Source organism: Apiospora hydei, assembly GCF_038363865.1.
Source record: "Apiospora hydei strain CBS 114990 chromosome Unknown utg000010l_segment0_segment0, whole genome shotgun sequence".
NCBI lineage: Eukaryota > Fungi > Ascomycota > Sordariomycetes > Amphisphaeriales > Apiosporaceae > Apiospora > Apiospora hydei.
Genome location: NW_027117369.1, coordinates 2,194,641 through 2,217,184, shown reverse-complemented (window position 1 = coordinate 2,217,184; position 22,544 = coordinate 2,194,641). Strand labels below are relative to the sequence as shown.

Sequence of the window (22,544 nt, the reverse complement as noted above, 5' to 3'; positions counted from 1 at the left end):
TCTAATATTGATGTGACCCTAACTTGCCTCATGATTTTCGAACATTGGCATGACCTTAATCATAGATCCAATGCTCTTCTGATCATGGATGCCGGTACCTCTATCAAGGCCTTGTTGGTTGGCGGTGTGCAGGTCAATGAATTCAGTGAACTGGAGAGCCCGGCGCGGGCAGCGATGCTAGCCCAGTTGACCTAATACCAGAACGATTGGTTAGTTTAAAATCCCTCTGATAAAATAAAACCAACGTACCTCCAAGGCCTCAAATAGAGGCATGACCTTGATAATGAATTCGCAGTCGCTTTGGTTGACTCGCAGGCTCTCGCCACCATCAAGTCGCGGATAGTCAGCGGCTGCTGAGTTACCGAGCTGCGTGAAGTGCGTCTTGGCTGCCTCGCCATCTCTGAATGCGCAGTGATCGGCAAGTCTGGTCCAATGAATCTGTGCAGTAAAAGCCCTCGTTAAATCCTGTCGCCAAATAACGTCCCAGATACATGGAGCACATACCTTGGAGGACTTGAAGAGGGGAAGCATATTCATTAGCTTATTGATGCTGGCCTGTGTAAGGGCGACCTCGTCATCGCTGTCCGATTCGAGATCAATGTTTTCGAGATCCATTTCATCGACGTGGGAAGTAATTTCAATGAAGTGGCTCGCGGCAGCATCGTCACTTCTCATCCCACATTGCTGTGCCAGCATGACCCAATCGATCTGGTTCTGGAAGTTAGATTGTGTTCAGTGGCTACAGGAGCAGATAAAATGGCTTACCGTAATGTTGCGCAAGAGGGGACAGGGGAGGGTGAAGGCGCCCATCTCCAAGTCTGTAAGCGGCATGCCAGTAGGTTCCAGGTCGCCAAGGTTGTGGTAAAACTGCTTGGCCTCCTCCACAGTCTTGAATTTGAAATAGTTCTTGACCTTGGCCCAGTCAATCTGTTGTGACACAAAGTTAATGCTGCAAATAGAGAGAGCGAGTGTTTCAATCTTTTCCTCGAAATTGGCGCAACCACGGAGCTGGGCAACAAGGAAGAATCGCCGGCGGCTGAGCGATTGCTGCTGAGTGGACGCCATGATGAAACAGGGCGACTTGTTTGTTCGCGTTGGCGTCTTCACAGACTGGTAAATTGTGTGGCGAGGTGAGTAGGTAATGAATATGTGAAAGAACGGGACGGGGAAAGCGGTATTCGTCGAGCTTGCCTGTGTGTTAAAAGTGGAAGGAAGGAAACGCAATTAAGACGTGACGAGCGAGTTGGCACTCTTTGGCTTGGGATGAACGACGGTTATGTTGGTTCTACGCAGGCCAAGGTAGACCAAGCTGATAAGATGGACCAGTTGCGTGAAGAGGAGAAGAGGGTTGGCTGTGTGGCCTTGTGGTAGTTTTTGAATGACGTGGTGAAAGGGAGGAAGGGAAGGAGGTGGACGTGTTGCGGTGGGAGCTCCCATTAATCAGCCTGGGAAGTGGTTGATTGAGCTTCATGGCAACAGGGAAGGTGCGAAAAAACGACCTGCCAACAAGTGGACGCCGCTGGGACTGGCCTTTCGCAATCAAAGGCAGCTAACTACGGCAGACCTCCCCCAACACCTCGTCCTTAGATTTGATAGTGCTGCGCAGCAACACAGCCCACCTTGCAAGCTCTCGCCAGAGGTCTCGTATTCTGCCACCTCTGCAGCAGCAGCAACCTCAAATTCGCCTGAAGAAACCGTCAACCGTCGAGATGGCCGGCTCCGACTCGGACGACGAGACCACGCCCTACAAGCTCCATCGCGAGGAGGCGATCCAGTTCCTGGACACGTTGGACAAGCTGGTTGCAATGGGCACCTTGCCTAGCTAGAAGGTTGGTACCGTCCCTGCTCGACGAGGCCTATGGCGACCTGCGGTGGCTAACAATCTGCCACAGTCTTGTTTCCAGCTCAAGTGGGATGCCCTTTTGGATTCCGTTCCGTTGAAGGACCTGAAGGCTGCCAAGAAATTCTACGCCAACCTCGGCAAGCAGTACGATCCCAAGATGGAGCTCGCCAACGACGACCGCAAGATTCTGCAAAAGACTGGCGGCTACCTTTACGACGTCCAGGTTCGTGGCAACAGTTGGCTATCCTATTCAAGTCTGTTACTAATGCTCGAGCTACCAGGTGAACTGGGAGACGCTGGCCAGGCACTCGGGATGCGGCAGTGTCGACGACGCCCGGGCTCTGTACTCGGTCTTGGTTGGCCTGGAGCCGTCGCCACCTGTCCGTCCTGAAGGCCGTCGCGTCGTGATCAAGCCCGACCCCAGCGCCAGCTCCCCCAGAGTTCCACCCCGAGTTCGATCCCGAGTTTAAGCACCGGGATAACCTGGATATGTGGGAGGTTTACAAGCAATCAGGCTGGGTTATATCAGGGGCACATTGTACAGGCCGGCAGAAAAGGACCAGGGGGGGCGGTGCATCACAAAGAGGGCGGATGCCCGTAGCTAGGTCCCAGCAAGTCATTAAATTCATTCTGGCACACTGAACTGGCCAACTAATACCGTGCAACTGCAAAAGCTACCTAATCCCTTTCCAGCGTCGGCCTGATCCCCGGCTCGGCGTGTGTCAAAACCCTAGGCCAAGTAAACACTCATGCGTGTGATGGCCAGCCACCGTGCAAATCCCTGAAATAATAGACCTGCCAACCACTAATCTCTGCCAAAAACCTCCTGTAACTCTGCGAGCGTCATGCCAGTGGCGCTGGCATCGCCGGTGCTCTGGATGAAGTCCTGCACCCGTTTCTTCCGACGCTGGACCTCTTGCACATCCTCCTCGATGGTGTTGGCCATGATGTAGCGAACAAGGCGCATGGGTCGGTCCTGGCCGATTCGGTTGATGCGTTGGGCGCACTGTCGCTCGGTGGCCGGGTTACAGAGGGGATCCATCAGGAAAATGGTGTCCGCGATGGGGAGGTCTAACCCATGGCCGGCAACGCCGGTGGTATAGACGAGAACGTGGACGCTTGGATCATTGTTGAATGTGTCAAGGATAGCCTTGCGCTTCTTGTGGGAGCTGCCGCCAGTCATGAGAACATGTTTGATGCCGTGCAGTTCGAGCTGCTGGGTAACCAGAACGAGGGGTTTGCTCCACTGGGAAAACACAATCGACTTGTAGGGACGCTCGTGGGGATTGGCCTCCGTGAGCTTCTCCCGCAGCTGCAGCTCATGAACAAGCGCATCGACGCGATGGTTGCTCCGCAGGGGCTTGACGACGGCCTGGACGAGAGTGACACCGCCAACTTCCTTTTGCTCCCCATGGCACATGGAGCACTGGTCCTTGGGGTGCTTGCCTTTGGTGGAGAGGACGCGGCTCAAGTAAGATGTGTTGTAGTCGCCGGCACAGGTTGGACAGAGGATGCAGTGCTGGCAGGGGGCGCACCAGGCGACGACGTCTCCTTCTGCCTGATCTTTCAAGGGCTCACAACTAAAGTCGATGGGGTTCGGACAGGTGGTGCAGGTTAAAGGGAGCTCGTTGTCGTGGTTTTCTGCCATCTCTAGGAGAGAGTCGATCACCCACTATATCGGCGGTGACGGCACAAGGCCGTGGCTGTACAGCTCGTCTTGTTTTGCAATGTCGATGACGTGGCGATTGGCGACGTTAGAGTTCATAACTCCCAACGCCAGGCAGTATCTCAAATCGTGGATCATGGTAAATATTTCCTATTACCGTAGGTATACCCGAACCATCATCAGAAGTAAACATGAAATGCTGGTACCAAAAAAGAGACAGAGGCTCCTAGACCTTGCCGTCCTTATCGTCGTGACGATCCAGGCGCTCAAAGGCGTGAGCAATACTTCCCTGGGCGGTTCTGGTCTGGTTGCCTTTTCGGGCTTTGGCGATCCGGCCAGGAGGGCGGCCGCGACCACGGGACGCTTTGGCGGCGGGCGTCGCTACCGTTGGATCGCCAGATGACCCAGCAAGCAACCCAGGCGTCGTTTGGGACTGGGACTCCGGGGGGCACGGCAAGAGGAGCCGAGGGGGTGTCGTGATCTCCAACGCCAAGACTGGGTGGCTGGGCCGGGGCGACAGGGTCCATGGGTGCGTTGTCGCCGGGAGGCTGTCAACTTGGTGGATATGAAAGCCGTGATCTGAAGAGTGATTTTGTTATAAGTCGAAACTTATTCCGCAGAAAGCCGTCAAGCTCATCTCTTGTTGGGACCTTGTCTTTCCATTTGTCACCACGAGAGCAGCGATAATATAGCTTTCCCTGTTCAGCCTTGGGCCAGGAGCAAAGCCCACGCATCTCATAGACACGACAGACCTGGTTCTCTGTGGTGGTTAAGGACGTGAAATAAAGTTTGTAGGCGTCAGGCGTTTCCTTGCTCTGTTTCGTAGCAAGAAACTCGCTCCATTGCCCCTCATTTGGAGGCGTTGGAGGTTCTTGGGGACTGGGAATGGCGTCCTTGGAAGTAGCTGGAAACATGACGGGTTACTCAATCAAATAGCAGTCCCAACAGAGAATATCACCTCCAGGCTGATTCGCGTCTGACAGGTGCCAGTTGCGGTATCCGGTACAGTGGCATCGACTGCATGGTGGTGTATGGAGGCCAGAAAACTCCAATGAATGTAGCGAAGGGGTTCAACCGGATTGGAAGCAGAATCCATGCAGCTTTTACATATCATTTGATCCTCATGCCTTTGGGGATTGACATGAATCCAAATTTTGTGGTGGCCACGTCTGCAGCAAAGGAGACAGGTCCGCTGAGACATGTCAACCTTGATTCTGTTGCCGTCCGCGCGAACAGCTCGTGCCTTGGCAAGCTGATCCGGACGTGTCTGAGGGGGAGTTGTCGATCGTGTTTAACGTAGAAACGACGACAGCTATCGCAAAGAATCCGACCAGTCTTGTCCGGGTCAGGATGAGGTGACATCCTTTTGCTCTTCCGACCGCAATGGTCACACTGACCCTTATATCTTGTCCCCTTGCCTTGATATATCGGCCAGGCTCTGTTCAATCCCGTGGTGCTTAAGTCGGGCAGATCCAACCCTTCCCGCATTTCAGACATGAAGACGATCACTTGAGGGGGGGAGATATCTCGATGGGGGTCCAGCAGTCTGACAGAGATTAAGGTATAACATAACAAGTTCTTCAACGATCAGCGTAAATAGCTCCTAGTCATGAGAGGCGCCTTGGGAAGCGGGCAAGGATGGTTGGGCCAGATTGGGGCAGAGTCTGACGAGACGGATATTGCAGACAGCTCCCTCAGAACGTGCGGCGTCGTAGTGTGCTGACGGGTATTTTGCATGATCGGATTTAGCGATCTGCCCCACGCGGTCGCCAATTCGAGCGGGGCCGCCCAGCTTGTTGGTGCTGGACCCTCCGTATACCGAAACGTCAGAGGCGTCTGATATAACACAACCATCTGTGTACACGGTCCTGGTCCGGCCGTGATGCAGAAGGCGGACACGAGTCTTGCCTGAGGGTAAGGTGGCGACCACATCCAAGTAATTCAGCCAGAGACGGGAGCGCATGGGAATGTGAGGCAGCTCCGCAAGATTGCCCCTCTCAAGGCCCGTCCTGCCAAGGACATGCTGGGTCTTGTAAGGCATGGAGTCGATCACTCGTTGAATGAGATGAATGGGGGTATTAATCTTGTTTCGGAAGTACCATAACAGGGCAGAGCTGATAGAACAACCAGAGTTGGGTTTGGCATAAGAAATGAATTCGGCATCTGACATGTTGCGAACGAAAGCAACCATGCGCCAGAGAAGTTGTGCAAGCAGACGACGACAGCGAGCCATGGCCTCGTCGTCGGGGGACACGGGATAGATGGTGTTGATTTGAGCCATGCAATCCGCAAATGACTGGCGTTCTTGTGGGGGAATTGGGGATTATTGCCATTTGATCCGGAGAGGGGGGAAGAGTATCAAGGGGCAATGTTTCAATGGCATCGTCCAAGTTAGAGACGTCCGAGAGAGCGTCCGACTCGGCCTGCGAACGGTCGTCGGACAAGACATCAGAAACCACGTCGGAGAGAGCGTCCGATTCCGCTTGCGAGTCTGGAACTGAGTCAGTACTGTAGGTGGAGTTCTGGAAAGCGAGGTTTGCAATTGTCAATTCAGGGGTGGATTGGACATGGTCTGCTGGAGAGGGAGGTTTTAGAGACTGGCTGCTGGTGGGAGATGTCTGCTGCTGAGAGAATGGATTCTTCTGGGAGGACAGCTGCTGTTGAGAGAACGTCTGGTTCTGGTTAGTTGGAATATATATTAATTTTAAACAAGGGTGTTCATACCTTGAAGCCACGCGGTATCGCGGGACAGTTGACCTTGGCAGGCTGGGTGCGCTGATCTTGTGATGCCTGTGACGCAGGCTGAGCCGACGATGGAGGAGTGAAAGATGCACCGAGAGACTGGCCAACGGGTGTGCTCCCGGGAGGGTTCCGACCGGGCAAGGGCGAGAAGAAGGAATCAATTGTGTGGTTCCTGTTCGATGCTGTCGCGGGCGTCGCGGGGTTGAGTCGGCTCCTCCGCCGACTTCTGGGATTGGGAGATGATGGGGAGCTATCAAATTAGTAACAGCCAGTACCAAGAATTTGGACATACGGACCTCTGATGTTTTCGCTTCCTTTTTTTCCGGCGCCATGTCGGGTAGAGGGGAGATGGTGCAACTGGAGAGCAATTTCTGGAGAAGAGAGTGGTGGTGAGATCGAGGTAGCCAGATGGCAAGCTTGAAGTATGCCTGGAAAGATACATATGTACCTGTCATTTCGTCCACAGTTATTCCACGCCACCTGGTTACCCCATTGGCAGCCACACCCCGACTAATCCATTATCCCACTGTCAGTCATGCGTTGATGACATTGCCGGCCACATCCCAACTGGACCATCGTCCAGATGCCCATACACCAACTCCCCAGCTAACAAAGGACGCTTTAGTTGACGAAGACGATTTGCTCTATGGTTGAGCTGAGACCATCCTAGTATAAGTATTCACACACTGAGCTAAGTTTGAACGACCCCTAGTATCAACCTGGGTCAATCCCCATGATCCTGCTCATACTTCCCGGTAAGTCTCCTTACCTAGCCCCTTTTAATGCCCATCCCGATATCATCATACGTTAGTTACAGCCATTCATCTGATTGTTCCCCTGGAATCGAAGAATAACACTTGGGTCGGATTAACCAACCTGCTTCCCCATTGGCCCCGAGTAGTACTCCGGGTACGACGCCCGGTACCCCAGCAGAGACTCCCCAATCCACTTGCCCAAAATGACCATGAAGCCCCGACTGATCCACCAGTTCACACAATTCGGAATCCCCGGCACAGGGATAGCGAGCGGTCCATCAACAGTCCAGAGGAACAGCTCGAGCTGAAAGAGACTAGGCTCCGTCTTCTGGACGCGGCAGTCCTCGAGGTACCCGAAGAAGTTGCGGAAGAACCGGTGCTCCATCTCGGCATCCTGCGACTCCGGGTCGAGCCCGATATCGACGACCAGATCCTCGTCCGCGCTGGCGTTCTCGAAGCGGTGGAACAGGCCGGCCTGGAGCGTGATGTGCGGGTCGCCCCCGCGCATGACGACCCTGCGCTTCGACTCCTCGGGGTGCGTCGGCTGGTACCAGACCCCGGTCCCGGACACGCACCGGAACCGCTCCGTCTGGAACAGGTGCAGGTGTAGCGGCGGGTTGAACATGGAGCCCGGGGGATGCTGTGCCGGACGAAGTACTCTGATCCAGGCGGGGAGAACTCCTGCCAGGACTTGTCGTCCTCGTAATAGATGCGTGCCTGTGATGCCGTGTTGCGGCGGGGTGGGTTGCTGCCCCGCATGAAGGACAGCATGGTGGAATGATTGATTTGGTTGACTGGTTCCCAATATTGATGATAACTCGGGTATTATCGTCGTGGGACAGAGTGAAAGCGAACGGGCGGATTGAAATACTCCTCACGAAGATGAGCGGGAAAGGATACAATTTTGAGACGGTCGGCCGTTAGGGTGTTGTCCCAAATAGCCGAAAAAGGGCGGGCGTTTCTCTTGGCTTACTAGGATGGATGGATAGCGCATAAGCGTCCCCCAGCCAATTGCTTACTGCTTGCTCAGCCGCAGCTGCACTAGCTAGACGAAATGCGCAGCAAAAGCTGAACTGCTAAACTGGATGACAGCACACAATGGACGCGACGGTTACGTGAAAATCCGACAAGTCGATCAGGAAACCCACGTAAGCGCTTTATGTCTTTTTTTATGCTCCTAAATAGCGACCAATGAGATGTTGCCACGGTCGGGTAATGATAATTCTCTTGATGCCGGCTTGTACGTTTGGGTGTTTATTGGATTATGGTCCAACAGATCCATCGTAACTGACTTCAATCATAGTGAGGTATTTTGCGCTCCTTACTGAGGAACGAAAGACGATACCAAGCCAGACCGACATTCCGTTGGCCTTTTCCGAGTGCAGAGTATTGTCTCAATTGAATGGTTAAGTGTAGGAACCTGAATCGCGGTTTGGAGTGAAGCTGTGTCAGTCCTCGGCCCGGCCGTAGCACAGAGCCATCTGCTGAGTCCAGTTGGAGAACGCGTAACGGGCTTTCAACTCGGGGTTCACCAAGTCGGCGGGATCTGATAGGCCCTCCACCTTTCCATCTCTGCATCTCTGAACGTATCAATACTCCCCTCGACTCCTCGGGGCCCAACGGACCAAATGCTCCGTTCAACCAGTATGCGCCAGTGCTCAAACAGCCTCTCCAGCCGCTGTGGACGTCCGTACCTGCCGCCAAAAGGCTTGAACCCGTGTTGAAACAGCTCGTCCATCATACCCCTACCGACGGGCGACCCGTCGCTCTTGCGCGCGCCGGTGGCGGCACTGTCTTCTTCGTCTTCGCTCTCGCCCGGGACCAAGCCTTCACCACCCTCCAAAGGAAACGGCAGAAGCAGCCGAAAACCTTCCGCGGCGCAATCGAGGCCGTTCATCCCGACAAACTCGCTGTAGACGCCCGCAGGGACAACCAGTGATGGTGATGGTGATGATGATGATGATGATGATGACGATTCCTCGGCGAGGACGTCGCGGCAGCTGTAATAGAACCTGCTTGCTGTTTCCATCGTCACTTCAATCGATGGCGCCTCCATCCTCACCCCTCGGGGCGGCTGGGAAGAGGCACACGGGCGGAACGGCCTGCGGGGACACGCGCGGAAGCACAGTGATGGGCTGCGACGCCGCGAACTCGCGCTCGTTTTCGAGCGGCAGAAACAGACCCGGGGCAATGCACTGGAACCGTGGCCGACGGGCACGAGTCAGGAAGTCGCGCGCAAAGCAGCGCGACGGCACCGCGGCCGCGTCCAGGACCGAGGGCGCGAGTAGCGGCTTCCTCTCCATACCTGCACTGTCACTGCCGCCGCCTGGTGCGGGGATGATGCGCGCCTGGATGGCGTCGCACAGCCGATCCCACGCGCCGACGCAGGTCGCGACCTGGCCTTCCCCGTAGGGCCTCCACTTCCAGAGGCCGTCGCCCGCGATGGGCAGATGGTCATGTAGAGGGTCGTGCAGAAATTCCGACTCGGGTTTTGGCACGGCCACGACCTTGCGGACGCGGATAAGCTCGATCCAGTTCGAGAGGATCGTCTCGAGCGGGTGCCAGAGCTCCGGGTGGGCCGCGACAGGCATCGCGTAATCATGGTCCCACATGTCCAGAAACACAGCAGCGTGGTGACTCGGCTGGTGGTGATACACGCCGCCGCCGGACTCGCCGCCCTCGTTGCACCCGTACAGACACACCAGGCTGTCGGGGTCCTCGTCGTGCAGGTCGGCGGCGTCCTGATTGAAGAAGCCCTCCGGGTCCTCCGCATTGATCCCCGATGCCCAGAAGAAGAGGCCCTCGGGCCCCACGCCTTCGTGGTTGTTCTGGGACCAGTCCTTCCTAACGGGACGGAGCAGCGCCGTGTCGAGGAAGGCGGCGAGGGAGGGGTGGATCCGGGGGCGCAGAGCCTGGGCTCGCCATCCGTCGGGGTGGTTGTCATTGAAGAAGGTCTTGCCGCTTTCGTACAATTGGGCGGGCGGGCGTCCTTCCGCGACCCAAGCGTGGTGCAGCAGGTAATTGTGAAGGGCTGCGCATCGTGCATGATCCATGCCCGACAAGTCGGTGCGCGCCGGATTGTTCGCCGTGACGAGCAGCGCGTCCACATTTGGGAGGTCCATGGCTGGCTCAGTTCACCTATGGCAGTACTGGTTGGGGTACTGCAGGTGCTCTTGGGTGGCACCCTGCACCCCCAAAGGCGGGTTCAGTGCCTTCAGAAATAGCTTTCTCCCGTATGCCACGCGTTGCAAGTGAACAAGAATGCTTATCCAATATACCACGTGGATTTCGTAAGGTAGTATTGGTAACACGACGTCAGATACCAATTGCATATTGGCAATAGGCAGATGACAAATCGGAGCCCGAGCCTGACAAACCGAGCTCTTGCGCCATCACATCATTCCGGTCCTGGTTACCCCACCATTTAGCGACTCTCGCCTGTGATTTAGGTCGCCAAGCTACAAACACCCAGATCACCAGTAGCGCATCTTCAGCATGCTACAGGCAGTACTGTAAATGATCATATCTATACCCGATTCTTATTAAAGATCAAATCCTGTTCCTGCTGTCCCTGATAAATCTCTCGACCCTGCCGCGGATACCTCACAATATGTCCTACATCCCCACCTACCCCAGCCCCCTGGCCGGTCTACACCAACGCCCCGCCCCTCCCCGACGAACGGAACGAAGACGGCAAGAGCTACAAGAACCCGCCGCGCGAGGGCCGCAGCGAAGCCTACGATCTCTTCGTCGAGCCGCTCGACAACGGGCGACGGGGCGGCTTGTAAGTTGGTCCTACTTCTTTTACCAATGATTTCATCTGACCAACACGGTATTAGCGACGTACACATCTACTACTACCAAAACAACAAAGAGCAAACCGAATACGCACACCAGCTCTGGGAGCGCATCCGTCGGGAATGTACGTCTTTGCACCTTCTTTCCCTGTCCCCTCTTATTGCTCGTGACACCGAGTCCACAGTCCCTGACCAGCAGTCCAGTCCCCGAACTCCGCATCTACACCCTCTGGGACCGCCCCCTCGGCCCCCACCCCGTCGCCATGTTCGAGGTGAACCTCTTCACCCCGGCCCAGTTCGGCGCCTTCATCGCCTGGCTCGCCGTCTGGCGCGGGCCCCTCTCGGCCCTGGTCCACCCCAACACGGTCCTCACTGCCGACGAGCGCGCCGCCGGCGTCGACGCGATGGAGGTCGAGAAGCGCGACCACTCGGAACGGGCCATCTGGATGGGCGAGCGCATCCCGCTCGACTTTGCTCTGTTTAACGACGCCATCTTGAAGCGGAGAAGGAGCCAGCAACAGCAGCAGGCAGGTGGGGTTGCTTGAGACACCTGTCTAGGTTGATTCATCTCTTGTCGCGTCACGAATGAAGTCATCTGGGCATTTGGAACACAAGTATGGTTTGAATCGTCATTAGTTTTACTTTATTGCGTATGGTCGTATGTATGTATGATATGATGCCTGCCAATCCGGTCGGAGTCTCATGAGAGGCGGGCTTACCCTCCAAGGTGTACTGTGCTGTACTCATCCAGTCTATGTCTAAATTCAATGTCGCGTGTAGCCAGCCCAGCAGGCAGAGATGCGTGCAAGCGTTACCACGTGTAATAAAATGCTTAGTTTGGAAAACAAAAGGGGACTTTTCGAACAGAAAAGAGGGTAGAACGAAACTACCGAAGTCTGCGCCGTCCGGAATGGAGCCCGGGTATACAACAGCGTCCAGATGGCGAAATGAAATGGTGGGTTATCGCTTATCGGCGGTTGTAGTTGAGGAATCGAGTCTGTAAAAGTAGCCATTGTTAGTAAACAGTTCGTCTGATCTTGGCATGAAAGGGTATACTTACTCCGAGGAGAATGATGATGATGTTGGAGGCCACGAAAGCGATGAAGATGCCCAGGTCTCTCCAGTGGTTGGAGAAGTTGAAGCCGAGCGGCTCGTAGAACTCGTTGCCGACCTTGTAGGCGCAGTACTCGCAGGCGCTGGTGGCGTTGTCGACAATGTATCCGACACCTGTCGGGCTGTCGAAGTAGTTCTTCATGTAGTCGCCGCAGCTCATTCCGTCGGGAGCGTTGAACGTGTTCAGCTCGGAGGGGGCGCACTTGACCGAGAGACCTTCAAGCGCAGTTGTGGCCATACCACCGATGAGGCGGGTGAAGGGGTCCAGTTGGTACAGCCAGACGCGCCAGCCGTAGGGCATCTGCGGCGCGGGGATGGTGACACCGCAGAAGAGTGCGAACGTGATAATGACAAAGGGATCGAACTGGCTGGAGATGAAGGCCGACGGCGTGAGCGCGGCAAGCAGCTGACCCAAGGTCACGGCAAAGAACTCAGTGATCAGAACCATGAAGAACTGGTAGCCGGCGCGGCTTGACTCGGTCGGGAAGCCGGGCATGTAGTAAATGGGCAGGAAGAAGCAGACGGCACAGAGAACCGAGTAAGGCGCCTCGGCTTGGATCATGGCCACAGTGAAGGTGAAGGCGCTGTACATCTTGGACGACTGCTCGCGGAAGAAGATGGCACGTTTGATGTGGTACATGACCTCAACTTGCGACATGACCAACGCGGGCAGGACGGTGACTTGGAAGATGACGAACACCTTGTACTGCAGGGAAGAGCGAGAGTCGTCGAGGTTCAAGAAGACAAGACCGGTCAAGACCGCAATAGCGACATGGTTGAAGAGACGAGTGAACAGGTAGTTGGGAGAGCGCCAGAAAGAGAGATTGGTGCGGCGGATGACGACCTTCAGCTGGTGCCACAGAGGTGAGGCGTATTCGCGCTGCATGGCAGGGTCGATCTCCTGGCCCTTGCGCTCTTCCTTCAATTGCGAGATAGTGTCCTTGACGTTAGCAAGTTCAGGGCTGTCTCGCCAGATATCGGCCCAATCACGGTCGCCAATACGAGGAGCACTTCCAGCACCAACGGCTTCGAGCATGAACTCGGCTACGTTGTCAGTGTCCTTGGCAATGGCTCCGTGGCGTTTCAAGTAGTCTCGTAGAACAACAGCATCCTTGCCAATGTCTCCAAAGTACACAGTTTGGCCACCTCTCTGCAGCAGAAGAAGTCTGTCAAAGTTCTCGAATAACGCAGCATTCGGCTGATGGATGGTGCAGAGGATAGCCTGGCCAGCTCTGGAGAGTTTCTTCAAGAACCGGACAATATTGAAAGCACTTTGACTGTCAAGACCACTGGTAGGCTCATCCAAGAACAGGAGGAGTTGAGGCTTGGCAGCTAGCTCGACACCAATGGTGACACGCTTCGCCTGCTCGACAGTGAGACCGAATTCGGGGGTTCCAATGATGGCATCGGCAATGTGCTCCATCTCCAGCAAGGCAATGATTTCCTCGACATAGGCGTACTTCTCTTCCTGGGGGGTCTCAATCGGCTGACGGAGATCAGCAGAGAATCGCAGGGCCTCTCTGACAGTTTGCGATGGATCGTGCATATCGAGCTGCTCAGCATATGAAGTGCAACGCTGGAATTCCTTTCCGGGCTTAACCCCGTCGACCAATATATCGCCGTGGATGACACCAATGTTCTTGCGAGCGGCCAGAACGTCGAGAAGTGTGGTTTTGCCAGCACCTGACGCACCCATCAAGGCTGTGAGTTGGCCAGGCTTGCAATATCCATAGACGCTGTTGAGAAGACGGCGCTGGCCACCGGGGACGGGGACGTCATAGTTCAGATCCTCCCAGGTAAGCACGCTCTTCGACTCGATGTTCAGGTTGTTCTCTTCTTCGGCTTTCCCCTTCTGGCGTCCGGATCGCTTTTCGGCCAGCGATCCGTTCAGCCGTTTTCGCTCAGCGTTGGGCTTCTGGAAAATCTTGGCAGTGTTGCCGCCCATCCCGTACTTGACGAACTCGCCGAGGACGATGTTCATGATCAGGAAAAAGATGATAAGCGCCATGATGATACCAAAGTTTCGCCACAGGTCGGATGGAGCATATGAGAACCCTTGAGTGATATAGGCAGCACCGCTAACCTGATCGGTACCAGCTTGGGAGCCTGCCAGTGTGCACACTTGGTTCTCGATATTGTCGTAGCCGGGACCGGAAGGAATCAATTGAGTGCCACTGCATGTCAGTTTGTTGTCCTTGAATTCGTTCGCCATCATACTGCTAAATGCGAGACCTATCGACGGCATTAGTTTTAGTCTTCTGGGAAAACACCTGAGTAACCAGCGCATTCACATTCCCTGAGACACTGGAATAATAAGGCTCGACCACTAAGGCCGGGTGGGATAACCACTGGGGCCAGGAAGAGTAACCCCTGAAATGAAAAGCAACAAACACCGAAATCGCTTACCTAGAGCATTGATATAGAAAATCCATCGTATCCAGACAGGCTGGGACTGGTATTGGATCAAGTAGCCGCTGGTGAGTATGAATAGGGTAATGACAATTACAGCTCCCTTGATCGCGACATCAAAATCGGGACTCACGCAACCGACAATTCTGAAGAACAAAGTCATTGCGATGTTTCCCACCATGATCCTATCGACTCTGTGTCAGTAGTCGTTTTCCACGGAAGAAGGTATCTGTTCCAGGACGGAGTACAGCCGAGTCCAGGTCACTCATAGCCTTCATCCCCCTTAGACAGGAAGAGTCAAACTCACATGAGGTAGAAGGTAAAGAACGCCCCCGCTGTTCTCGTCAGGTTGGACATAAAGTACACCACGATTGAAAACACAAGAATGCGAACAGCGCTGAAGGCAGTATCGACGAATATTTGTGCGATCCAGAGGGAGCTTGGCCGATGAAAGGCGTAAGCCTTGTGCTTGTTGACAATCGCGCGTCCCGTCATCACTCCCGCTAACTCGCTGAATGCCTCGAAGGCATTAAATAACAATGAGACGAACAGTAGACCTCCCTTCGAGAAGGCGCTGGCAGAGGTTTGTCCAAGTTGATAGTAGAGGGTCTAAAAGGGGGAGGGGTTGTTTTGTTAGCAAGTAGCCCCTAGTCCCACTTTTAAAGCCGGCAAGATGAGATAAACTTACACCCAAGACGATGGAGATAATGATTGTGCGAATCCAGCTGATAATCAGGGCAGTCCTGTCCTGCAGCTTGAGCGCAAACTGGCGCTTCATCAAAGCCCAGACCTGGAGGTGGAACCCGACGCTGTAGACGGAGTGCTTGGCGCCGCTGCGCTTGCTCTCGAGGACGGCGACCTTGAAGTCGTCGTGCTTCTCCGTCTCCTGGTGCAGGCTGGCCTTGTAGGTCTCCATCTCCTCCCTGAGGCGGGCAGCGTGGGCCGACTTGTTGAAGGCCTCGCGAAGGGTCTCGGCATTGTGGGGCGCGTTGGCGGGGGGGTAGCCCTCGGCGTAGTCCCGCTCCCATTCGTCGGTGCAGCCGGTGACATAATCGGGCGACGTCTGTCGCGGCTTGGGCGCGAAGCCGAGGCTCTCGAAGTAGGCGCGGGCCTCGTTGGCAGGGCCGAAGTAGACCTGCTTGCCCTCGTCGATGACAAGGACCTTATCGAACTCCCGGTAGATGTTCTCCGAAGCTTGGTAGAGCGAGACGAAGGTCGAAGTCTTGTACAGGTTGGTCTGAATGCGCAGCGACTTGGCGAAATCGAGAGCCGTGGATGCATCAAGACCTCGGGTACTGTTGTCCCATGAAAGGACACAGGCGTTGGTGATCATCATCTCCGCGATACTAACACGTTCTGTAAGGGAAAAGTGGGGTTAACCAATGATCGTCTTGCGATCGCGCCAATGATGTCGGTGGCGCAAAGAGCAATTGACAGTTGAAGAAGAACCTAGGGTCAGGAAGGATACTTACTGCGTTCACCACCAGAAACACCGCGGATGAGCGCATTGCCCACGACGGTGTTTCGGGTGTGCTCAATGTTGAACATCTTCAGCAACATAGTGATGACATCCTCCTTGAATTTGGTCTTGTTCACACCAGCCGGCAGCTTCTTTGGGGTCTTGACGTCAATAGCGAAGCCCAGGGTCTGCTCCACGGTCAGGGTCGCGTGGTGAACCTCGTCTTCCTGGCAGTATACGGACTCGCCACGGTACTTGTCGAACTCCTCGGCGGTGAAGGGGCCATAGAGAACGTCGCCGTTGACAGCCGTGTAGCCGTAGCGCTGGTTCGTGATGGACTTGAGGAAGGTGGTACAGCCGGAACCGGGCTTACCGAGTACGAGGACCATCTCGCCGGGCTTAACGAGGCCGCGGAAGTCGTCGAGGATGGTGACCTCTTTGCCCTTGGGGCCGAAGCCGAGAAGCGACTTCAAGGGAGTCCAGTAGTCGATGAAGTTGACAAAAGCGTCCGGGAAGGTCTGCACAAAGTTCTCGGCGCCGCCCATTCCCTTGACCGTCAGGCCGTCCCAGTAGACGCCGATGTGCTTGGGCTTGATGCCGGCCTCGCGCTCGGCCTCCAATCCTCCGTGCAGAACCGTCTCCAGATCGAACATGTCGTCCGTGGAGTTGGAAATCGGCGAGTCAGTCAGAGAGCCCACAGCCGTCTCGGGTTCGCCCTTTTCGACATCCGTGACTGTTCCGCGGCGGCTGGCATGGCTCTGGTGGCTGCGAGTGCGACTGGCCCGGGATAGACCCGACATTGAGCGCTGCAGCTCGGCGAAGTCGGCCTGGGCCTGCTCGACCGAGACGCCATTGTATGTATCCGACGTTCCATGGGGGTTGTTCTGGCGGGCTCGTTCGCGCTGTTCCTCGAGATCTGCTGTGGCGGTTGCTCCAGTCGATGGCCTCGTGCCTTTCTCATGCGATTGCGGGGCGGCGGCGGCATTGGTGTCGCCAGTGACACCGGCGTGGTGTTCCTTCTCCGTGGCGTTCCCCTCCATCTCTGGAGTGTCGTCGCGCTTGCGATGCGCGCCCTACTGCGTTGTCGAAGTCTTTGTCGTGGTGCCCGAGATGTAAATATAGGACTGGTTGGCGAGGGGACCACTTGTATGACGAGTAGAATGCGACAGCTGCGGCGCTGGTGGTCTTGCGACGCTCTCTCGAACCAACCGACGGCAAGGTAGTCCTGGGCTCGGAATTGGGGGTAAAAAGGAGAGTAGAGTTTGAATCTATGGCGAGAAGAATGGATGGGGCATTTACGGAAGGAATGACGGGCGAAAATGGAAGTCCAACTGACGAAGGCCTCACTCACTCACTCACACAGTAATGTGCGGGACGGTCCAGGTTCTTGAGGGAAGTAACGACTTGGGTTGCACCGTGAAGTGGGAGGAGCTTCCGAGTTATGATCCCTTTGGTCGGACTGGCATACCGAAGGCGGGATTACCAATCACTTGCTTTGCCCCTGGTGCGGAGTGGATGGTCAACGGCGACGGCAGGCAATTATTGGGGGAGCCTGTCTGCAATCTGAAGTGAAGAAAAATAATCCCTGCTCGCTTGTACTGCCTCTTGTTTCCCTTTGGCCCTGCATCGAAACGGGACTGAGGAATTGCTGGAACGGTAGCCACTCTACCCCACCAAATACGGAGCTTAGAGCCTAACACCGCTGACCACCCGGCATTAGCGAGAGTGAGCGTAGGCATCTCGGTGGAGTTGGTCTCCTCCCACCGGACGAATTCCAGGGCTTCCTTTGTCTGCCATGCGTCCGCAATGCGCAGATGCGCTTTTGCACCCTTTTGCCTCCTCTGGGAATGGCATCCTGTTGCTGACAACCTACCTAGTCTTGCCGGCCGTAACTAGGCCCGGTTTGCCCAGCGTGGCAACCCTTCCCTCCCGTCCCCGTTGGGAGTCGGTTCCCGCGGCAAACCGGCGCTGTGTTTTGCTTGCAAGACAGGTAGGCTACGTGTATCGAACACACCTAGGCAGGCATGTATTGATGTAAGTGAATAGCAATGAAGAGACGACCAGAGCCGCCAGATGCGGAAGGTCCATGACTTGATGACTGCCTTTTACCGACTTTTGGGGTGGTGGTCAGGTATTGAGTCGTCGCATGCAGTATTGCTTTCGGATGGGGCATAGTATCGTATCGCTGGATCGGCACCCACAGAAGCTCAGAAGCCTGCGGAACAATTTGGTCCTGGCAGGGGTGCGTCGGTTGGTGGACTAGGTGGAGGGGGACTTTGGACGGGTGCCTCTGTGCCTGGACCCTCCGCCCGGGCGAATGAGTGAGAATGATTCACTCCATTTCCAACAGAATGGATAATGGACTGAATTGAGCGACACATCGACCTGGTCAACGTTCCGGTCCGGCCTCGGCTTTTGCCCCAGCAAATGTCACATGATACGTATGATGTATCTGTAAGGCAAGGCATGTACCCGGCTGTATGTGGCTGCAATGCACATATCAAATCACGTACCTATCGTTCAAAAGCACATCACCTTGCATGCAGTTCGTACAACATTCTTGCGAACGTCAACCGTTGTCTCCTCCGCATGCATGTTTCGTCTTGACACCTGATGCCAAGAAATTGACGAGCCGCCCGAAGAGCCATTAATCGGTGAAGAAAAAGAAACGTTAATATACTTGGCTGTCGTGACACGGTCCTGTTGGTCAGGTTTGCAACACCGCAGATATGCGCGCGCACGATGTACGGAGAGGTAGAAAAGAAACGGCAGTAACGGTTTGATGCTTATCTCCGGGGCTCTCATCTCGTCACCTGCTCTGCTGCCGATGAATCACAATGATGACCCCCCGGTGGGAAGGAAAGTGCGCGGCCAATCTGGTAGGAAAGGTAGGAAAAAGCACGTAATACGTTTCAAGAAGCCAAGACGCATACCTCACACACATCCACGCATGTACGCGTCGGACGGAGCCGCGGAGCCGCGGGCACCTGCACCACACCAATCTAGCATGTGGTTCAGATGGACGCTTCCTCAGATTAGACGATCAGATAAGCGTTAAGGTGCCTGACACTGGTGCCTGCCTCCCTAGGTGGGGGAGAAAGGCAAAAATAAAAGGGTGGTCGAGGGTGGAAGACAGATTATCCAGTGACCACTGCTGAATGCGCAAGAAATGGTGGAGCATTGAAGGCCCCGGGGAAAGCAACCGGGTCCAGATATGTACGTTGGGATTATTCAGCTTTGGCGGTGTCGCGGATAGTTTCAACGCCCCGATCCCCGAGCAGCCGATTCTGGAACGCTGATCAACTGTTAGCTTCCGGTGTATACCCGTTGATCAACCGAACATTAGCGATGGGTGCAGCGTATGTAGGTTATTACGTGCTGGCAACGTCTTCAATCGATCAGAACGTCCAAGAGATGGATATGGTATCAAGTCGATGGCAAACGGCTTGGGGTATTACCAGGATGCATAGCTCCAACCCACACCGGGTGACTCAAAAAGAACCGGCATATTAAACTGAACTAGGCATTTTAGTCCTTCCAGTAGACCATTCAATTGCACTTCCTGTCCGAGGTCGTATTTACCGCCGCAGTGACACATGCATGCGTATCTGGGAACATTCGCGATGAGAGGGTTGGGCATTGACACATAATCGATCAATATCCGGTGTTTGTTTGCACACCCGCACCGGGACAGATTTTGGGCCTTGTTATGTCCTCTGTGCGCGTCCATTCGATAACGACAACCAGAAGCAGAAGCTGACGGTACTTGAAGACGACAGGCTCCACCTCGAATGACCCGAGTCATGTTGTCTCCGCCCAAGCAAGATAACCGTGTCATGGAGCCAGGCTGATTTACCGCATTACCGTTGCCCACCGGTCAGACCCTTGTTTTGTTTGTTTTTCTCCTTCGCGGTCTTGATCTACCCAATGAACACCGTCAGGGGCGCCTTATCTGGGTATGTAGGAAATTATATTCTTCATTATGGACTTTTGTCTTGCAAGGCGATGGGACGCGTTTGCCTCCTCATGCCAACCGGGAACTGGGGAATCTACCCATGAGGCATTCTACAAGTCACTTGCCACTTTGTACACGCATACATCGCGAATCCTGTGCAGCACCTTCTCGTAGCAAACTCGAAGAGCCTGCTATGCAACGACGTGGAGACAAATAATATATACCAGTAGTCTAAATATAGGTAGGTTCAAACGGGTGCGGTATAGGAAGAGGCGAGGTACCGCGTAGCGTTGCTGGCTTACGTGCAGGAGTCCCCAAACCCCTTAACTTCTAACATGACCAGGGGTGATGCAGGATTACAAAAACTAAAACACGGAATGCAGATGCAAAAATAAGAGGTAGGTAGATTATAGTGAACAAACGCTATCTATGATTTCGGTTTGCCGCCGGATGGTGTCTGCGGAAAGCAACTGCCATCTCGTGTCCTCAACTGCGTTTGTTATTCAACAGGGGCCTGTGTTCTACACCTTGACCCCGTTCTGGCACCATCATCAGAATTCTAACCTAGACTCGAGGTAGACGCCGACCTCACCAAAAGACATTTCTCAAATCCTTATAACACCACTGATGCGGGAGAAGTCTAGGTCGCCTTGCTTGGCATGGCGGAGAGGGTGCGCTGTGTGTGTTTGTGTATATCTGTGTATTTCATGCCGATCCATTGTCAACGCACCGGGCCCCGGATCATCGTGCCCCTTGGTACCAGGGGCACCGAGATGCGAGGAGAAAGTGCCGTAACCAAGTAGAGTCGGCATTCGTACGTCAACGCCGTAAGTCCTGGCATAGAGGACTCAAAATGTTTCCATGCTGGAAACCAGTATAGAGTGATTAGGTAGATATGTAGTTCGTGTTCATGAGTCAAAAACTGCATGCGCGATCTTATCACAGCTCCGACTCGACCCCGTTTTGCTCGACTGCCATGGGACTTCCGTTCTGGCCACCCTGGCCCTGCCGTCTGCGTGCTCGTAGCCGCCGTATGGGCCTCCCGTGTAGATTCATGCTGGCGTCGTCCTCATCCTCGCTGTCGGGGTTATCTTCCACGAAACGGCGGGCTTCGTCCAGTTCGGACATGTCGTCAGGCTTATCTCGGAGCCATTGCATACGCGGACCCGAGCGCGCGACCTCGGAGACGCGGAAGCCGTAGATGCGGGGCTGGTAGATCTTGCTGGTGCCGAGGCCAGGAGCTATGTTGCAGACGTACATGCCGTTCAGCATATCCTTGTCGTCCTCGGTGACGCGGGTGCCGGCAAGCACGTCTGCGCCTCGCTTCGTGAGATCGTATTCGGGGAAGGTGAGCAGGAAGAGTGCGCCAAAGGTACGACCAAAGAAGGCGCCATCGACGGTTTGGAAGCGACTGTTAGGCGGAACGTAAACGTCCAGGCAGGATGGACAGAAGAGCTTGACGGTATCCTCGCCCGGGATGTCCGACAGGCCGACGGGTAGAGTGCGGGCCTGTTCGCAGTTGCTGCGTGGGCATATACCAAAGTGACCCAGCTCGTACTTCTCTGACATCTGCTGAATGCCAGCGCGGGAGCAGATGAATCGTTGGTGGATCAGTCCGTACAGCATCTCGGCGGAGGATTCGATGACGGAGAGGTCACTGGCGATGCGACTGTGGTTTCTCCGCTCGCCCTGCCTCATTCGGTTGTCGCCTCCTTCTATCGATTCGTCCTCTTCTTCTTCCTCCTCTTCCTCTTCGTCCTCGTCGTCTTCGGGTTCGACATCGAGAATCATCTACGCACGGCGGCGGTCAGCATGCGACAGGAGCGTTCCGGGTCGGGGATATCAATTTACCTCCAGGGCCTCCTTGTACATGGCCACTTGGGTTTGCAACCCAGTCAGGTTGAAATCATCCTCGATGAATTCTTCAGAGACTTCAGCGAAATACTCGTGGCCCAGGAGGGAGCAGAAGGAGGAGATCCAGGACTCAGGGGTTCCTGAAGAGGTCGACATGGTGTCCGAGGTGGACCAAGCAGGGCTCAGGCTTGGTGAGAATGCCAGTGTTGATGCTTGGAGGGGTCTTGTCGACGTCTGGTTTCGTTGCGATTAGGATGGGCAACCCCGCGCCGGCAGCCAGCGATAAGGGTGTGTGGGAGAGAGGGAGGGAATTGGGGTTGGGGAACTATGATGTGCGCATGACGCGGGAAGAAGTCGGGCTGGTCTGGGACGATTGACCTGGTAGCGGCAGTGGCATCTATTGATGCCTGGCGCGGATGGAAGATATGGATGGGTATTAAGCAGATGTGATGTTGTGGTGGATGTAATTGCTTGGCGGATTGTCCCAGTCTTTTTTGCTGTTGGGCTGCGAATCAGCTTGTGTCCAGCCGCCCCAGCTGCTGCTGTGCTTTTTCGCGTGGCCGGTGCTTGCAGACAAGGACTGTCAAGAACCAAAGGTCAATCCGGGTCCTGCAGCTGCCGCCAGGTGGAGCCAGGTGGTTGCGGCCTTCTTATCGCTTATCGGAGCTCTCTCAATCATTCCATTCACTCACTGCCTTTCTACAGTCACTGACCTCATCTGGGATGGCCCCGGTTGTCAGAGGCATGCATTTTCTGTTTTCTGTGTTTATGAAGAGTTATTTCCTGTCAATACATCTGCGACTTTCTTAAATTGGAATTAGCCTGAGTCTGCATTTGTATGATGGTGCACCTTTCTTCACGGTGGCTCTGCTCTTGATCTTTGGTCGCCATCCCTACCTACCTGCTTGGTTTCAATTGGCCAGTATCCTCACCAACGGTATGAGGCCTTTG

The 22,544-nt window shown here is 54.9% G+C and overlaps 9 protein-coding genes across 9 annotated transcripts; 2 read left to right on the top strand and 7 right to left on the bottom strand.

Annotated features, from left to right (window-relative positions):
- Positions 1-210: 210 nt before the first annotated feature.
- Positions 211-1,065, bottom strand: PG997_014913 (uncharacterized protein; the record flags this gene model as incomplete). Its single annotated transcript, XM_066819227.1, has 3 exons — positions 211-438; positions 505-708; positions 766-1,065. The coding sequence occupies 3 exons, from the start codon at positions 1,063-1,065 to the stop codon at positions 211-213; spliced, it is 732 nt and encodes a 243-aa protein (XP_066661415.1).
- A 644-nt stretch (positions 1,066-1,709) lies between these two features.
- On the top strand, positions 1,710-2,313 carry PG997_014912 (uncharacterized protein; the record flags this gene model as incomplete). The annotated part of the gene is made up of 3 exons (XM_066819226.1): positions 1,710-1,799; positions 1,893-2,066; positions 2,125-2,313. The coding sequence occupies 3 exons, from the start codon at positions 1,710-1,712 to the stop codon at positions 2,311-2,313; spliced, it is 453 nt and encodes a 150-aa protein (XP_066661414.1).
- A 335-nt stretch (positions 2,314-2,648) lies between these two features.
- PG997_014911 (uncharacterized protein) lies at positions 2,649-3,491 on the bottom strand (the record flags this gene model as incomplete). The annotated part of the gene is made up of 1 exon (XM_066819225.1): positions 2,649-3,491. The coding sequence occupies one exon, from the start codon at positions 3,489-3,491 to the stop codon at positions 2,649-2,651; it is 843 nt and encodes a 280-aa protein (XP_066661413.1).
- A 244-nt stretch (positions 3,492-3,735) lies between these two features.
- PG997_014910 (uncharacterized protein) lies at positions 3,736-4,423 on the bottom strand (the record flags this gene model as incomplete). Its single annotated transcript, XM_066819224.1, has 2 exons — positions 3,736-4,088; positions 4,240-4,423. The coding sequence occupies 2 exons, from the start codon at positions 4,421-4,423 to the stop codon at positions 3,736-3,738; spliced, it is 537 nt and encodes a 178-aa protein (XP_066661412.1).
- A 2,695-nt stretch (positions 4,424-7,118) lies between these two features.
- On the bottom strand, positions 7,119-7,631 carry PG997_014909 (uncharacterized protein; the record flags this gene model as incomplete). The annotated part of the gene is made up of 1 exon (XM_066819223.1): positions 7,119-7,631. One exon carries the CDS (start codon positions 7,629-7,631, stop codon positions 7,119-7,121), a length of 513 nt encoding a protein of 170 aa, XP_066661411.1.
- Positions 7,632-8,454: 823 nt separating this feature from the next.
- Positions 8,455-10,128, bottom strand: PG997_014908 (uncharacterized protein; the record flags this gene model as incomplete). Its single annotated transcript, XM_066819222.1, has 3 exons — positions 8,455-8,578; positions 8,701-9,025; positions 9,069-10,128. 3 exons carry the CDS (start codon positions 10,126-10,128, stop codon positions 8,455-8,457), a joined length of 1,509 nt encoding a protein of 502 aa, XP_066661410.1.
- Positions 10,129-10,616: 488 nt separating this feature from the next.
- PG997_014907 (DOPA 4 5-dioxygenase) lies at positions 10,617-11,348 on the top strand (the record flags this gene model as incomplete). The annotated part of the gene is made up of 3 exons (XM_066819221.1): positions 10,617-10,794; positions 10,846-10,928; positions 10,989-11,348. The coding sequence occupies 3 exons, from the start codon at positions 10,617-10,619 to the stop codon at positions 11,346-11,348; spliced, it is 621 nt and encodes a 206-aa protein (XP_066661409.1).
- A 422-nt stretch (positions 11,349-11,770) lies between these two features.
- On the bottom strand, positions 11,771-16,824 carry PG997_014906 (ABC transporter G family member 11; the record flags this gene model as incomplete). Its single annotated transcript, XM_066819220.1, has 6 exons — positions 11,771-11,800; positions 11,864-14,110; positions 14,360-14,510; positions 14,633-14,934; positions 15,014-15,681; positions 15,798-16,824. 6 exons carry the CDS (start codon positions 16,822-16,824, stop codon positions 11,771-11,773), a joined length of 4,425 nt encoding a protein of 1,474 aa, XP_066661408.1.
- A 3,854-nt stretch (positions 16,825-20,678) lies between these two features.
- Positions 20,679-21,749, bottom strand: PG997_014905 (Casein kinase II subunit beta-1; the record flags this gene model as incomplete). Its single annotated transcript, XM_066819219.1, has 2 exons — positions 20,679-21,530; positions 21,591-21,749. 2 exons carry the CDS (start codon positions 21,747-21,749, stop codon positions 20,679-20,681), a joined length of 1,011 nt encoding a protein of 336 aa, XP_066661407.1.
- Positions 21,750-22,544: the final 795 nt, after the last annotated feature.